We start from the raw sequence: 15,186 nt of genomic DNA, 5'->3' as shown, positions 1-15,186 counted from the left end.
CTTTGCAGAAGCATTTTTGTTAGGGATTGTAGGACAAGACCTGCCAAGGAAAATAAAGAACTTATTTATGTGTGCTACAACAGCGGCAAGAGTCTTGATAGCACAAGGATGGAAGAACGAGGAAACCCCGACAGAAGAACAGTGGCAAGAGAAATTGATGAACTACGCAAATTATTTAAAAAGGCAACAAAACGAACTGGACTCCTTGGCAGGTTTTGAATAAACATACACAAATTTATTGAGGGTTAATGTAGTAGACAGATAATATAAGGATGTATACAATTTTACAATATGCAGAGGACAACATGAGTTGAGAAATCAGAGAGGAGCTGAGGGAAGTTTGGGGGGGAGGAAGGGAGGGTTGTTGAGGAGGTGGGAGGGGGGAAAGGGGGGGAAATAATGAAGATGATTTGTTTTGATAATTTGTTATGTTGAAATTGTTAATAAAAATTGTATATAAAAAAACAGATAGACTGTCTTTGCACCTGGAGGTTCCATCAAAGCATCAGAAGAGCCCTGCTGCGTTGGGACAAAGCAAGCCCATCTAGTCCAGCGCCCTGCTCTGGACTAACCTTGGGCCAAACCTTGCCCCAATGGAGACCCCCCCAAGCAGGACCTGAGCACGAGAGCTCTCTCTTTCCCCTCTTGCAGTCTCCAGCAGAAACAATTGATAATAATAATAATAATAATAATAATAATAATAATAATAATAATAATTTATTTATACCCCGCCCATCCATCTCTGGGCGGCTTCCAACAAAACACTAAAATATAATAACCTATTAAACATTAAAAGCTTCCCTAAACAGGGCTGCCTTTAGATGTCTTCTAAAAGTCTGGTAGTTGTTTTTCTCTTTGACGTCTGGTGGGAGGGCGTTCCACAGGGCGGGTGCCACTACCGAGAAGGCCCTCTGCCTGGTTACCTATAACTTGGCTTCTCGCAGTGAGGGAACCGCCAGAAGGCCCTCGGCTGGACCTCAGAACGATGGAGGTGGAGACGCTCCTTCAGGTATACTGGACCGAGCCCTTCTCCTCCATGAATTAGCCCAATCCTCTTTTGAAACCATCCAAGTTGGTGGCCTCATGTGGGAGGGAGTTCCAGAGTCTAACTATGCACTACATGAAGAAGCCATTTATTTTATGTGCTCTGAATCTCCCAACATTCAGCTTCCATGAGTTCTAGTGCTAAGAAAGAGGGAGAAAATTTTGCCTCTCTACGCTTCCTCCACGCCATGCAGAATTTTATAGGCTATCATGTCACCTCTTACTCGTCTTTCCCCTGAATTGAAAAGTTCCAATCGCCGCAACTTTTCCTTACAGGGGAGTTGCTTCAGTCATTTGATCGTTTTTGCTTGCCCCTTTCTGTACTTGCAGACCCACTAGCCCCCATCCTCCATCAGCTTAGGTGACCACTATCCAGGAGAAATTGCAGTGCAGGGACACTGCCTGTGTCTCTGTAATGAAGGCCTCTACCTTGAAAGAACAACAGGTTCGTGATTCAATTAGTTGACGCACCATGCATCAAAGTGGAGTTTGGCCTGTGTGTGTGGACACCTGCCATGTATCTGCTTGCAAATCTGGGTATTGCCTGTTGGCTGGGAGCCTCGGCTTTCAACGCAGAGGTTACTGTACTTTTTCTGCAGTGTTGCAAAGGATCTGTTCTCCATGTGTGGTGGTGCTGCCTGTTCTCTGAGGATGTGAGTAGATCAGCAATATCGTCCTTTGGTTTCAGGTTTTTTTGTGTGTTCGCTTTTTCTGCATAAACTTCAGTTTAAAACATGTCGGTATTTTGAGACAAATGTGCATTAATGATTCCAATGGAAACACTTCAATTTCCTTAGAAAGTTACTTATAATACTGAAAGCATGCTGCAGTTAAGCCAGAGAATTTTAGGTTGGACGTTTGCCCCCAAAGATCAACTAGCCGGACTTCTTGCAATTCTTGGAAGCACAGCTAACGAATCCCTGAGAGATGGGCCAATCACTCACTGCTTGAAGATCTCCAAGGAAGGCGAGTCCACCACCTTATGATGCAGTCTGTTCTTCCGTTGAACAGCTGTTACTGTCAGAAAGTTCTTCTTAATGTTTAGTCGGAACCTCCTTTCCCATCATTTGAACCCATTGGTACAGAGCCTTTACTGTCCAGAGCAGCAGGAAAGCAAGCTGGCTCTGTTTTCCATTGGATAGACAGCCCTTTGGGTATTTTAAGATACCGTATTTTTTGCCCCATAAGACACACCTAGTTTTTAGAGGAGGAAAACAAAACAAATATTCTGAATGAAACAGTGGATGTATGATTTTTGTGGTTCATGCTGTGGCCACAGACATGTGATTTGACGGTGAGTTTGGGGTAGCCCAATGCAAAAGTACTGAGGATCCATGTGGATCCGCGCCTTGTAACCATGTTTTTGAGCCATTGCGGCCCCATGAAACAGTGGGTGTGTGTTTTTTTTGGTGCAGGCTGTAGCCATGGACATGCTATGTGATCTGATGGTGAATTTGGGGTGACCCAATGCAAAAATCCTGAGGATCCAGGGACCATGCATTCGCTCCGTAAGACGCACAGACATTTCCCCTTACTTTTTGGGAAGAAAAAAGTGCGTCTTATGCAGTGAAAAATACAGCAGCTATCATATTGTTGGACGATTCAGTGCAACTCGGCTTGCAGAAGAGGGGTTCATGCATCAAAAAAGCCCACGCTGTCCCTTGAAAATTTGGCGCAGTCAGCAGTACACCGTCAGTAACCGTCAGAAAGCAGTGACTAACAAGAAGCACACATCACCGTCACATGTAAAAAGCAGGCAGCCAAACCGGACTTGCCAATCTCAAGCCAAATCAGCAAATTGTTGGGTGATGCCAGCTTCTAAGGATGCGGCTAAAGGGCTTTGTTTGCAGGTTTGCAAAGTTTATGGTTTAAGAACTTAATATGTATGCGGTGGCATTTTCGTGCTCGGCACTGCAAGGCCATACCCTCCAATGTTTCTCTGGTGAAAATAGGGACGTCCTATTCCATAAGAATAGAGGGACACAGGCGGCGCTGTGGGCTAAACCACAGAACCTAGGGCTTGCTGATCAGAAGGTCGGCGGTTCGAATCCCCGAAACAGGGTTAGCTCCTGTTGCTCGGTCCCTGCTCCTGCCAACCTAGCAGTTCGAAAGCACAAAGTGCAAGTAGATAAATAGGTACCACTAGGTAAATGGCGTTTCCGTGCGCTGCTCTGGTTCGCCAGAAGCGGCTTAGTCATGCTGGCCACATGACCCAGAAGCTGTGTGCCAGCTCCCTCGGCCAATGAAGCGAGATGAGCGCTGTAACCCCAGAGTCGTCCGCAACTGGACCTAATGGTCATGGGTCCCTTTACACTTTACCTATATTCCATAATAATAGTAGTCATAATAATTTATTATTTATACCCCACCCACCTGACTGGATTGCCCCGGCCACTCTGGGCAGCTTCCAACATATATACAGGGTTGCCTTCAGATGTCTTCTAAAGGTTGTATAGTTACTTATCTCCTTGGCTCGGGGATCACATGCTTCCATACCCTCCAACATTTCTCTGATGAAAAGAGGGGTGCACTAAGGAAAAGCGGGGAATTCTGGGATCAAAACTGGGACGGCTTCTGTAAATCTGGGACTGTCCCGGGAAAACAGGGACGCTCGGAGGGTCTGCAAGTTGGGTAAAGAGTTTGTACGGACACAGGGCTCCATGTGTGTGGTTTAGAAAAAGAGCCACTAACTTCTCCTGACAATGACCCCCCTTGGCTAAAGAGTCTTCCGCCAGAAAACTGACCGGCAGCTTGTGCCGTGTGTCTCAGGGAAAATAAACCGAATCTCATCAAATGCGCTTTGTGCCAATCACCTCCACTCATGGTTTGGGTCAATCATGGGATCACAGCCAGTTCTCTACACCCCCTGCCCCCCCGCCTCTGTCAGAACCTATTAGTGCATTGAGGCCTTAGTAGGGGATTGGCTTTCGTCCCTCTGGGCTGTGGGTTTGTGTGTCAGAGGAATCCTCAGAGATTGTACTAATTCCATTTTCTGCCAGAAGGCTTATGACCCAGAGATAGGCGTGTGAAATGCAGCCTGTCCCCAAAAGGCCTTTTTTTTCTTTTTGGGGGCTCTCAGGTGTATTAGTATTATCTAGGGGTATGGGCAGTGAGGTATGGAGGCAGTGAGAGATTTTACTTTCTTGGGCTCCATGATCACTGCAGATGGTGACAGCAGTCACAAAATTAAAATACGCCTGCTTCTTGGGAGAAAAGCAATGACAAACCTAGACAGCATCTTAAAAAGCAGAGACATCACCTTGCCGACAAAGGTCCGTATAGTTAAAGCTATGGTTTTCCCAGTAGGGATGTATGGAAGTGAGAGCTGGACCATAAAGGCTGATCGCTGAAGAATTTATGCTTTTGAATGATGGTGCTGGAGGAGACTCTTGAGAGTCCCATGGACTGCAAGAAGATCAAACCTCTCCATTCTGAAGGAAATCAGCCCTGAGTGCTCTCTGGAAGGACAGATCCTGAAGCTGAGACTCCAATACTCTGGCCACCTCATGAGAAGAGAAGATTCCCTGGAAAAGACCCTGGTGTTGGGCAAGATGGAGGGGGAAAGGAGAAGGGGACGACAGAGGACGAGATGGTTGGACAGTGTTCTTGAAGCTACCAGCATGAGTTTGACCAACCTGCGGGAGGCAGTGGAAGACAGGCGTGCCTGGCGTGCTCTGGTCCAGGGGGTCACGAAGAGTCGGACACAACTAAACGACTAAACAACAACAGGGGTATGAGGGCACTCTGGGACAAACTAGATGCCCCTACCAGACCTCCAGGTCTGTCCTGAAGTCTCCAGGTGGTATCTGGAGGGCTTGAATGTCCAGGTGGGCACTGCAGGAGTTGGGTGCAAATTATAGCATCTAGGTTTGCCCTCCTCTGCTCCCCTCTCCTAATAAAATTGTCCGTGGAGCCAGTCCCTGTGCCATCTTGGTGTGTGTGTGTGTTTCCCTTGACATCACCAGGATGCCACCCTAGGTCTCCGGTTTGGGCCTTGAAATTTCAGGGTCTGGGATGCTACTATACCCCACCTACAGACAACAGACTTCTGCTACATATTTATTCCATTTGGGGTACTCTCACGAGGACCCTAGTGCATATCACCCATAAAATGCATCAGGGGGTGGATGCACAGGGGGGGAGGATCCGCTAGAAATAAGTCAGAAATTAGACTGTTTGAACAAAAGAAAAAAATATCTATGGAAAATTGTGTTGTAAAATTTGCTGCTCTCTGGTGCCATCTGGTGTTGCATGTTTATAGCGCATTCAGATCACTTTTTCTTTACTAATGTCGCTGAGTCCATGGTTCCAAAAGTATTTAAAATCATCATCATAATAATTTGATGCCTTCTTGCTGCTGGCTGCACTGGAAGGATAATTGTGTTATATTTTAGACAGTGCTACGTCAAGACTGAAGCTTAACAATTGCAGCCAGCATTGTGTTATTCATTTGTTCAGTTTGTTAATCACCTAATACAGACCAGTCCCTGGGCTGCTTTAAACCAAGTTCGAAGCATGCAAAGAATGTAAAACCATAGCAACCACAATAATAAAGCACCATGAGAGTTGTCCTTGGTTATCGCGGTTTAGATTATTTATTATTTTTAATAGTGTATTGTTATATTAATTTATTAATTTATACACACCTCTTTACCCTGGCTTTTGATGCTTGGGGTGTATATTTTAATGTTTGCATTTTTAAGTTGTTTGAAACTGTTTATGATATTATGGATTGATTTCTCTGGCCTTTGGTTAACCGGAATGCACTGAACACCAGAATTAAGTACTGTACTGTAAAGTCCTAGCTCCCCCTCCTGGCTGCTAAAGCAATAGCAAATCCACACATGCCAGTATACCTGAATGACTAAAGAAAATAATTTGCATGATGCTAGTTCTGTTTTCTGAACCAATCAAAATGGAATAACTGATTGGTTATGAATAACAAGATGGTGGGACAGTGTTCTCGAAGCTACTAGCATGAGTTTGACCAAACTGCGGGGGGCAGTGGAAGACAGGAGTGCAGCGCTGCGTTTCTCCGCTCTCCCGGGAAGGCAGGCAGGGGGGACAAAGTCCAGGACCTCTTCTGAAGGCGGGCGGGGGGCAAAAGTCTTTGTCCCCCCTGCCTGCCTTCCCGGGGGCTTTTAAATCGCCCCGGGACAGCGCAGAATTCCTCCGCTGTCCCGGGGCGATTTTAAAATGCTGGCGGGCGGCAGCGCTGCCGCCCGCCAGCATTTTAAGATCGCCCCGGACAGTGGAGAAGTCCTCCGCTGTCCCAAGGGCTTTTAAAATGCTGGGGGACGGCAGCGAAGGCTTCGCTGCCGCCTGCCAGCATTTTAAGATCGCCCCGGGACAGCGGAGAAGTCTCCGCTGTCCCGGGAAGGCAGGCGGGGGGGAAGCAAAGACTTTCGCCCCCCGCCGGCCTTCAGAAGAGGTCGGGGGACAGACTGTCCCTGGACCTGGTCTGAAGGCGGTTTCCATAGGAACGCATTGATTGATTTTCAATGCATTCCTATGGGAAACCGTGCTTCGCAAGATGAAAAACTCGCAAGACGAAAAGACTTGCGGAACGAATTAATTTCGTCTTGCGAGGCACCACTGTATTTGTCATGCAATGTTCTTAGGTAGGGTAAGGATGGTGATTTCCAATACGGCCTTTTAAATGTTTAGACTACTAGTCTAAAGCTTTTAATATTTGATGAATTTTTGTATTTTAATATTTTGCTGGAAACCGCCCAGTTACTGGAGAAACCCAGCCAGATGGGCGTGGAAGGGAGGAAGGAATAAATAAATACAACAACAACAATGGCAGATTAAGATGATGGATTTTTCGGAGCTAGCCGACCTAACCGGAAGAGTCCGCGACCAGAAGGAGGAGGAGTATCAGGAAGAGCGGATTAAATTTAATGATTACTTAGTTAAATATGTTAAGTTAAATGAACTGAAAACAGCTTGCAGATACTTAATTGGCTCAGGATTTATTTATGTTAAGTGTCAAATTAATATGTTTAATTTTATAATGGGAAGATCTAGGGATGTTAATGTTAAAGTTAAATTTTATAAGAACTGTGATTTGGAAAACCGTTAAAAGGACATGCAATGAAATTCAACCAAGGGGAAGCGAGGAAGTCACTTAAGAATGTTAACAAGTGTAATTTTCAATAAGGCTATGATTTATGTTTGTTTGTCTTATGTGTTTGTTTATAATGTTGTGAAAACCAATTAAATTTTTTTTGAAAAACAACAACAAAAACAACCACCACCACTATTATTGTTGTTGTTGTTGTTATTATTATTTGATTGGGGGGAAACCGAAAATAGCAGTAAGGAGGCCGTCCCTATTCGGTGATAACGGGAGAGGATAACTTTAGCGCAGGAGTTTCCTCTCCCCGCAGGCCTTCCCGTTGCCATGGTTACCAGGACTAGGCCGCAGGCCGGAGAACCGGGAAGAAACACGCGTTTCCGGTTCCGGTTTGCGGCTCCGTCCTGACTCCAGCAGCGGGTGAGTGTGGTCCTTGGTGGGGGCGCGCGAGGAAGCGCCTCTTGGCCCTGCTTCCCTTCGGGTCCGCCATAGGCCGCGCGCATCCCCGGCCTCTATTAGGAGCTGCTGCCCCGGGAGGAAGCGCGGGAGGCGGGCTGAAAAATAACAATGTAGCGGTTCCTTCGGAGGATAGCGTCCCTCTCCCTGTCGTCGTGGAAATTATTGGGTTTTTTGGGGGGGTTAACCCTCCCCATTGAGGGGGAGAGGGGGGCTGCCCTTAGTTTTTGTTATTTGCAGTTGACGGGCGCCCCCCGTTTTATTTTATTTGTTGAAATAAAATTTATTTCATTCCCCACCTTTTCCTCCGAGGGAGGTCGAGGTGGGGAAAATTCATAACCCCCCCTCCTTTTTCCCATTTTACCTTCTCACAGCGACCCTGTGAGGTAGATTAGGTTGAGGGATGAGTGACTTGGCCCAAGGTCACCCCAAAAAGGGGGAGATCCCTCTGCAGTTTCCTCCAAATTGGGGTGTGTGTGAAGGGCCTCCCTTCATTATCCTCCCCTTCGTACATAATTTTATCTTGTTTATTATAGTCAGGTAAATTTGTTTAGGTGGTCCCAAAGAGCCTGGAAGGGGCAAGGTAAACAGCCGAGGGTTGTCTCCAGCTTATTTCTACTTAGAGTAGACCTGTTGGAATCAATGGACCTAAATTAGTCATGTCTCTTAACTTCAGTGAGTTTGCTCTGAGTAGGAATTAGCATTGGATAATAATCCCGATTTTCACAATTCAGAATTGGGTCATGAACTGAGAAAATAGCAGAGAAAGACAGTATTTTCTTTTTTTAAAAAAAGGTGACCGGGGTTTCAGCACTCTGCATGGATCTACTTTGAGATCTGCCAACTGGACAGCCAAATGAGAAATGATTACTTTGCTACATTTATTATTATAATAATTTATTGAATTTTGTTGTTTATCACATGTATTGCTCTCAAAGTTACTTACAGCAATAAATAAATAACATAGGCATTTAACACCAGCATAAAAACAGAGAAAATTCATATTTTTCTAAAGGCAGGACTAAAAAATCCCACCCACTGAATGAGGCAGCAGATAATAAAAAGCCAAAGGCCTGTGTACCCACAGAAGACACTTAGAATTATTATTGTTTTAGGTAAGAATTCATGAATTGCCTTTTACGTGTATGTCTTGAAGCAATTCGTAGTCATGTCATTAAAACAGCTATGATAGTTTTTAAAACAATACAAAGAAACCCCAGATTTGTAAGAAGGCTTAAAAACAATACAAAAGGGGGGCCGAAGGCAGAGAGACACCTGGATGGTGGTGGTCTCCTAACAACTCTCAGCCCCCACAACAAAGTCCATTTCCCAGGATTCTTTGAGGGAAGCAATGCCTGTCAAAAAAGTGGCATGAAAACTTTAAATGTATATTGCAGATGGGGGTCAGAGAGATTTGAACCAGGGCTTTCTTATGCATCTAGCACTAACAGTAGTCCCCCAATATATTTTATTTATGTTAAGCTGTGAGGTGTCCTTTTATTATTATTTTTTAAAGGTATCTTTTGGAGACTCTCTTATTTGGGCCAGAAGCCGATGGCCTCCAGTTCCTGGAGTTAGAAACAGCTACACCTAAGATGGCCAATCACTTGAAATTCGTCGCTCGGACAGTGATGGTGCCCAATGGCAATGTGGAGGCTGCCTATCGAGTCCTCAACAGGTAAAGACATCCTTTGGACTTGCTGTGCCCCAGGACTGGCTGCAATGTTTTGAATCCATGCTATGGGGTGAGCTCCCATTGTTTGCTCCAGCTCCTGCAACCTAGCAGTTTGAAAGCATACCAGAGTGAGTAGATGAATAGGTACCACTGTGTTGGGAAGGTAAATGGTGTTTCTATGCACTTTGGCACTCGTCACAGTATTCTGTTGCACCAGAAGCGGTTTAGTCATGCTGGCCACATGACCCGGAAAACTGTCTGCGGACAAACGCCAGCTCCCTCAGCCTGAAAGTGAGATGAGCGCCACACTCCAAAGTCAAATTCGACTGGACTTAACCATCCATGGGTCATTTTCATAATGTTTCTATGAGCTGAATGAGTAGCTTTTGCTTTTATTTCCTGGTTGTATTTTGAGCAGCCATGTGTGACTGCTAGGGCAAAAGCACGTAGGCGACTTGTGTTGTCAAGTTAGGTGGTTTTATGCAACCTTTGTCAGGAGAAAGGGAGAGTCGTGACTTGTAATGCTGACTTGTAAGCAAGCTTTAGTCAACATGTGGCTGTCATGCCCTCTGTTGGCTGGATATCATAAATGGAACTTTTTAAATGATGGGCTCAGGCTGTATGCTTTAAAAATATATATACAAATAGCTTGAGTTCTGTTCTTCGGAACCAGTGCCTGCTGCTATATGAGTGTTTAGGCTTTTGAGTTGCAAAGTGTGCCTTTACAGGATTCAAGTGGTACTTAACTTGGTTGCAGAACTTTATTGGTGTGTGTGTATCTTGCAATGTCTGCTTATAATGTGGAGGGTGGGTGACCATTCAGCAAAAATGGGTGCCCATGGCATGGTAACCCAAAAGCATTTTTCTTCTTGGTTAGTGTCTGATACCAGCTGTGGGTCTGTGATGGTGAGATGGGCTATGCCCTGTTCCCATGAAATATTACCTGGTTTTGAGAGAGATTTACTGCATAAGGGCAGCTTCCTCTGTTCTTAGATTGCGTGCAAATGCAAGGAGGGTTGAGTGAGACAGGGAGAGAATGCGAGGGCTCGGTAAGTACTAAGGACTAGATGCTTGAGGCTGCAGGAATGTTTTGCAACACCTGTCTTCAACTAGTGGACCTGCAACTGCGTTGTGGCCTGACCCATGCAAATATTTAGTAAAAGATTAAGAAACGAGTCCCCAAATGCATGTTTGGGTTAAAAGTGGACCCTGAGCTTCAAAGGTTGAAGATACCTGTGTTATGATATATGTGCTGGCTGCTAAAACAAAATTGTCCAATGGACAGAATTGCATAGGCTATAAAACCTAAAGGCCTTTACATCCAAATTGCTTGGGGATGGGTGCCTGCCACATTCTGCTGGAAGTTTCGATGGCATTGTGGGGCCAGGAAGGAGAAGGCAGAAAGTTGCAAGGACTCCAGACACGGCAGTGTCTTGGCAGGCTGAGAAAACAATCGTTCCTGACCTCCCTGATGCCTGTGATGCATCAAGGAGCTTTCCTCAGAGAGCAGGGATAATTGCAGGGTCAGAGCAAATTGCTTCCTGGTTGCGGGGGAAGCAATTTCCCCTCCAATAGCTCGCCTGCCTCTCTCTGCATTTTTCTCAGGCTTCCACTGAAGGGTTTAAAAATAGCCAGAAGTACAGTTGCTGTGGTCCGATGTGTGTGTGTGTGTGTAGCTTTTTTGCTGCGCCCTCTGCATGTTCCCTTCAGATGCCTGTGTCGCCAGCTAGCCAAACATGTGTCTTCCCTCACAGTCCCAGCCCATGAGACTAGGAGCAAGGATGTGCACGAGGTTGCATAAGCCCATTCTGAGAAACCTCTGGCCTCGGGATTGGCTGGCCCGCTGGGTGGAGGGGGCCACCGAGCTCCCTCTCGTTGGGTGCCGGGTGCTGGTGGGCGGAGCTTGGAGCTCATTCAGGATTATTTTTCATCCAACCCTGACAGGCTGGCACTCCCAGGCCATGTGAATGCAAAACGAGGCAGAGCAAGCCAGAATTGTTTTTAAACTCTCATAAAGAGAAAATTGGCATTTATATTTTTTGTTTTGTTTTGTTTTTAAAGCTATCTGGGCTGCTGCTTCAGTTGCGCAGAAATAAATTGCAGATTTCATCTTACAATTCATGCCTGGGAGAGTTGCCATTGAATAGTTTTTGGGGTCTCATGGGTCCTTACAATGATTGGCAAATCTCTTTGTCTCAGCTACCTTATAGCCCTGTAAAATAGGCTGATATTATCCTCATCCTGCAAAGCAGAGAGAGCTGATTTTGTGACTCAATGGCTAAGTGAGATTCGAATCTGGAGGGCTCTCTCTGAGCCACTATCCAGCTTCCATTTGTCAGCCTCTCAGGATCGGTTAGCTACAAAGGTCTTCAGTACTGTATATGGCTTTCCATAATTGCTGTCTCATCTCCTAATTCTCCTTCCCACCCACCAGCCTATTGCAATGCATTGGCTCTCCAGCTTTTTTTGGTGGGGGCTGTTTTTATTTTATTTTAGAGCCTTCCTGTGAGTCCCTAGATCACCTTGCCTGAATCTCAGGTTTGGAACCAGGATGTGGGGGACCCTTGCCGCAGTAAGATGTCCTTTTGGCAAAATTATGATAGCCCTAATTGATATTAGAGAATTTTTGGTGGCTTAGATATTTTACAAGTCATGATGATGATGATGACTAAAGATTCAGTTTATCGCCCACCCTTCACCATCAGGTCCCAGGGTGGGATCCAACAATTTAAAATTCAACACTACAAGCTGTTCAAACAAATTACAGTCACGGAGATAGGGTGGGTCCTAAAAATACATATCTCAAGTGTCAAAGGCTGGGGTGAAAAGGTGTGTCTTCAGCACGATCCTTGTGTTTTTATGGCATTTCCTCTAAACTGCTTCAGCATAAAAAAAGAAAAGGAGGAGGAGGAGGTGGTTATTTTAGTTCTGTATTTTTAGAGTGGGAGTTGGATACAGCTGGCAGCTATCAGCTTTTCTGTATTTGGCACAGAGGAAGATGGTGGGTTGCCATCCTGATTCTGGCCTCATCTGACAAGAATTTGACCCTGTTCTTCTTTTTGTTCTCTGCTCAGGGTCCTAACTATGGACGGGATCATTGACAGGAGCAAGCGCCAACGGTATTATGAGAAGCCCTGCCGCAAGAGGCAGCGGGAGGCGTACGAGACGTGTCGGAGGATCTATAACACGGAAATGGCTCGAAAGATCAACTTCCTCATGCGGAAGAACCGCTCAGACCCCTGGCTCGGTTGCTGAGCTTGGAAGGCACATCCAAGCATAGTAACTGCTGCAAAACCGAGATGAGCTGTTTATCACTTTTCTGAGCAAAGCTAACACCCCCATCCACTTCAGTGGGATCTCTGAAAGAGTGACTCCCCATTTTTTTCGGTTTGAAAATATTTTTATGTTATCTTTTTTAAAAAAACAACAACAACATTCTATATTGTTTGTCAGCAACAAACTTCACTAGTGTGTTACCGTTTGATATCTTGTGTGTTAAGCAAAAGTCGCTGGGCAGACCATCCCAAGCAGAAGCAGTTTTGCTTGGAGGTGTTGACTTGGGTTGTTATCGGCCCTTTGCTGGGAGAACTAATACATGAGGCAGAGACTTGGTTGCATACAGCTCTACATGCTGGTATGTTTGCTTTCTTGGGTAAACATTTAAAAAAATAAAAGGAGGGTTCTCCCTCGACAGTTGACAGACACTCTCATTGTAGCTTTGCTTATTGACTTGGCTTATGTCCCGCTTCCTGGCCATTTTAATGGACTTCTCTTTCAGAGGCCAATAAAACAATCAGTTTTTAAAGCAATTTTGAGGTGCTCTTGTCTGGATAAGGGCTAAAGTAAGAAATACTCAACGTGGCAAAGTGGAGAAAATGTAAAGGAAAGATGTACAGCAAGCGAGGATGTTGTAGTATTAGTAGTAGTAGTAGTAGTAGTAATAATACTAATAATATTAATATTTATACCCTGCCCATCTACCTGGGTTTCCCCATTGTTGGAAGTGGAACAGAGGAAGTTGCCTTCTGCTGAGCCTGACTCTTGGTCCATCTAGCGTAATACTGTCTACAAGTGACTGGGTTTGGGGGCAGGGAACAAGTGGATAACTTGCACCACACTGTTCAACACCCCTGATTTATTGCACAAAGGTGTTGTTGCATAACAGCGCTTAGCAAAAGTAGGCTGCACTCCAAGGTTGCTTTAAACTGTCCCTTTCTAGCCACTTCCAGGATAATTACAGTAGCCTGTGGGTTAAAGCCTCAGTGCCTAGGACTTGCCGATCGAAAGGTCGGCGGTTCGAATCCCTGCGGCGGGGTGCGCTCCCGCTGCTCGGTCCCAGCGCCTGCCAACCTAGCAGTTCGAAAGCACCTCCGGGTGCAAGTAGATAAATAGGGACCGCTTACCAGCGGGAAGGTAAACGGCGTTTCCGTGTGCAGCTCTGGCTCGCCAGAGCAGCGATGTCACGCTGGCCACGTGACCCGGAAGTGTCTCCGGACAGCGCTGGCCCCTGGCCTCTTAAGTGAGATGGGCGCACAACCCCAGAGTCTGTCAAGACTGGCCCGTACGGGCAGGGGTACCTTTACCTTTTATTCTGCAGAGTAGTTTGCTAGCCATTCTTGGCCTGGGCCCACCTCCCACCTGATATTGCCAGGACTACATTATAGGGTTTTTGCAAGTCATGGTCTGTTTACCTCCCCCACCCCCCCCATGCGGCAGATACACACACACACACACACACACACACACACACAACCTTATGCAGAATCAGAGCTTTGATCTAGATAGCAGAAGATTGTGTGCTCTGGAAGCAACTCTTGGAGGTTTCAGACAAGAGTCTTTTTCCTAGCCCTACCTGGAGACGCTGAGAAGTGAACCTGGCATCCTCTTCATGCAGAACAGGTCGTTTTCCACTGAACTATGAGTTGCTCATGAAATGTTCAGTGGCCTACTTTTAAAAAAAGAAAAAGAAAACCATTTTTTTTGGTCATTTTTCATAATAGAAGGGATACAGACAAGCAAATACAGAATGCAGTAAAAATGATGGTGCAAACAAGAATACAGAAGAAAGGGAGGAGGAAACTGTGGAACAAAGGAGTGTGCAATGCAGCTTGAAACAGCAATTGTATATAAAGAGAAGAAAGAGTTAATTTAGTTATCAATTAAGCCTCCACATGTTTATCCACAAAATGGGGAACTAGTGGGCTGTGCACCTGGTTTAACATAAGATCTTCTGCCATGTTCTATTTTGGACAAACCATTAAAGACTCTCCTTTGGTGTGTCAAATGTCCCCTTCCCTTCCCTAGGCATTCCCCCTGTGAAGGGAGTGAGTTGGGCTTTCAGTGGGAAGCCACCAGTGAGAAGCACAAAAAGATTGATGCAAAATGGATGGGTTAATGCCGCACTCTAGGGGAGAGGAGCGCCAGGGCTGGATCTGGAGAGAGCACCTAGGATGTGATTGTAGAGGTGGTGCTATATATTTGACTCCAGCATGTCTGAATGGTGCAGCAACTACCTGACTTTCAGAAGACATCAGAAGACAGCCCTGTTTAGGGAAGTTTTTAATGTTCGATGCTTTACTATTCTGCTGGGAGCCCAGTCAGATGGGCAGCATACAAATAAAAAAATATTATTGTTATTAGCAACCCCACTGTGTGTGAAGCAGCGTCCCAGTCAGCATAAATCACAGCAACCTTTGCCAAATCTGGGCAAGTGGAGTCCAGTGCAATCTCGACAATGTTTTTTTTTAATGTGGCCAATGGCCTACATTTCAGGGCTTGCATCGCGTGTGATTCCACAATGGGGCTATTGTAAGCCCCCATTTACAATACAGTGGTACCTTGGGTTACAGGCGCTTCAGGTTACAGACTCTGCTAGCCCAGAAATAGTACCTCGGGTTAAGAACATAGCTGTCAACTTTCAGATTTGAAAATA

The 15,186-nt window shown here is 45.7% G+C and overlaps 1 protein-coding gene across 2 annotated transcripts; it reads left to right on the top strand.

The window, feature by feature from the left end:
- Positions 1-7,422: 7,422 nt before the first annotated feature.
- MRPS21 (mitochondrial ribosomal protein S21) lies at positions 7,423-12,958 on the top strand. 2 transcript variants are annotated; one of them, XM_083715432.1, is made up of 3 exons: positions 7,423-7,543; positions 9,096-9,257; positions 12,329-12,958. In XM_083715432.1, the coding sequence occupies exons 2-3, from the start codon at positions 9,175-9,177 to the stop codon at positions 12,507-12,509; spliced, it is 264 nt and encodes an 87-aa protein (XP_083571558.1). In that variant the 5' UTR covers positions 7,423-7,543; positions 9,096-9,174; the 3' UTR covers positions 12,510-12,958. The 2 variants fall into 2 exon arrangements, with proteins under 2 accessions (XP_083571558.1, XP_083571559.1); XM_083715433.1 differs by lacking the exon at positions 7,423-7,543 and adding an exon at positions 7,558-8,694.
- Positions 12,959-15,186: the final 2,228 nt, after the last annotated feature.

The sequence above is a fragment of the Podarcis gaigeae genome (assembly GCF_964106915.1).
Source record: "Podarcis gaigeae genome assembly, chromosome: 16".
In the NCBI taxonomy this organism is placed as follows: domain Eukaryota; kingdom Metazoa; phylum Chordata; class Lepidosauria; order Squamata; family Lacertidae; genus Podarcis; species Podarcis gaigeae.
Note: the sequence above shows the minus strand (reverse complement) of the source record. Positions and strands in the feature narration are given on the sequence as shown.

Excerpts from the sequence above, each read along its gene's own strand:
- MRPS21 (XM_083715432.1), top strand. The coding sequence starts at position 9,175 with ATGGCCAATCACTTGAAATTCGTCGCTCGGACAGTGATGGTGCCCAAT. Across the intron at positions 9,258-12,328 it reads GCCTATCGAGTCCTCAACAG|GGTCCTAACTATGGACGGGA; the intron begins GTAAAGACATCC and ends TTCTCTGCTCAG.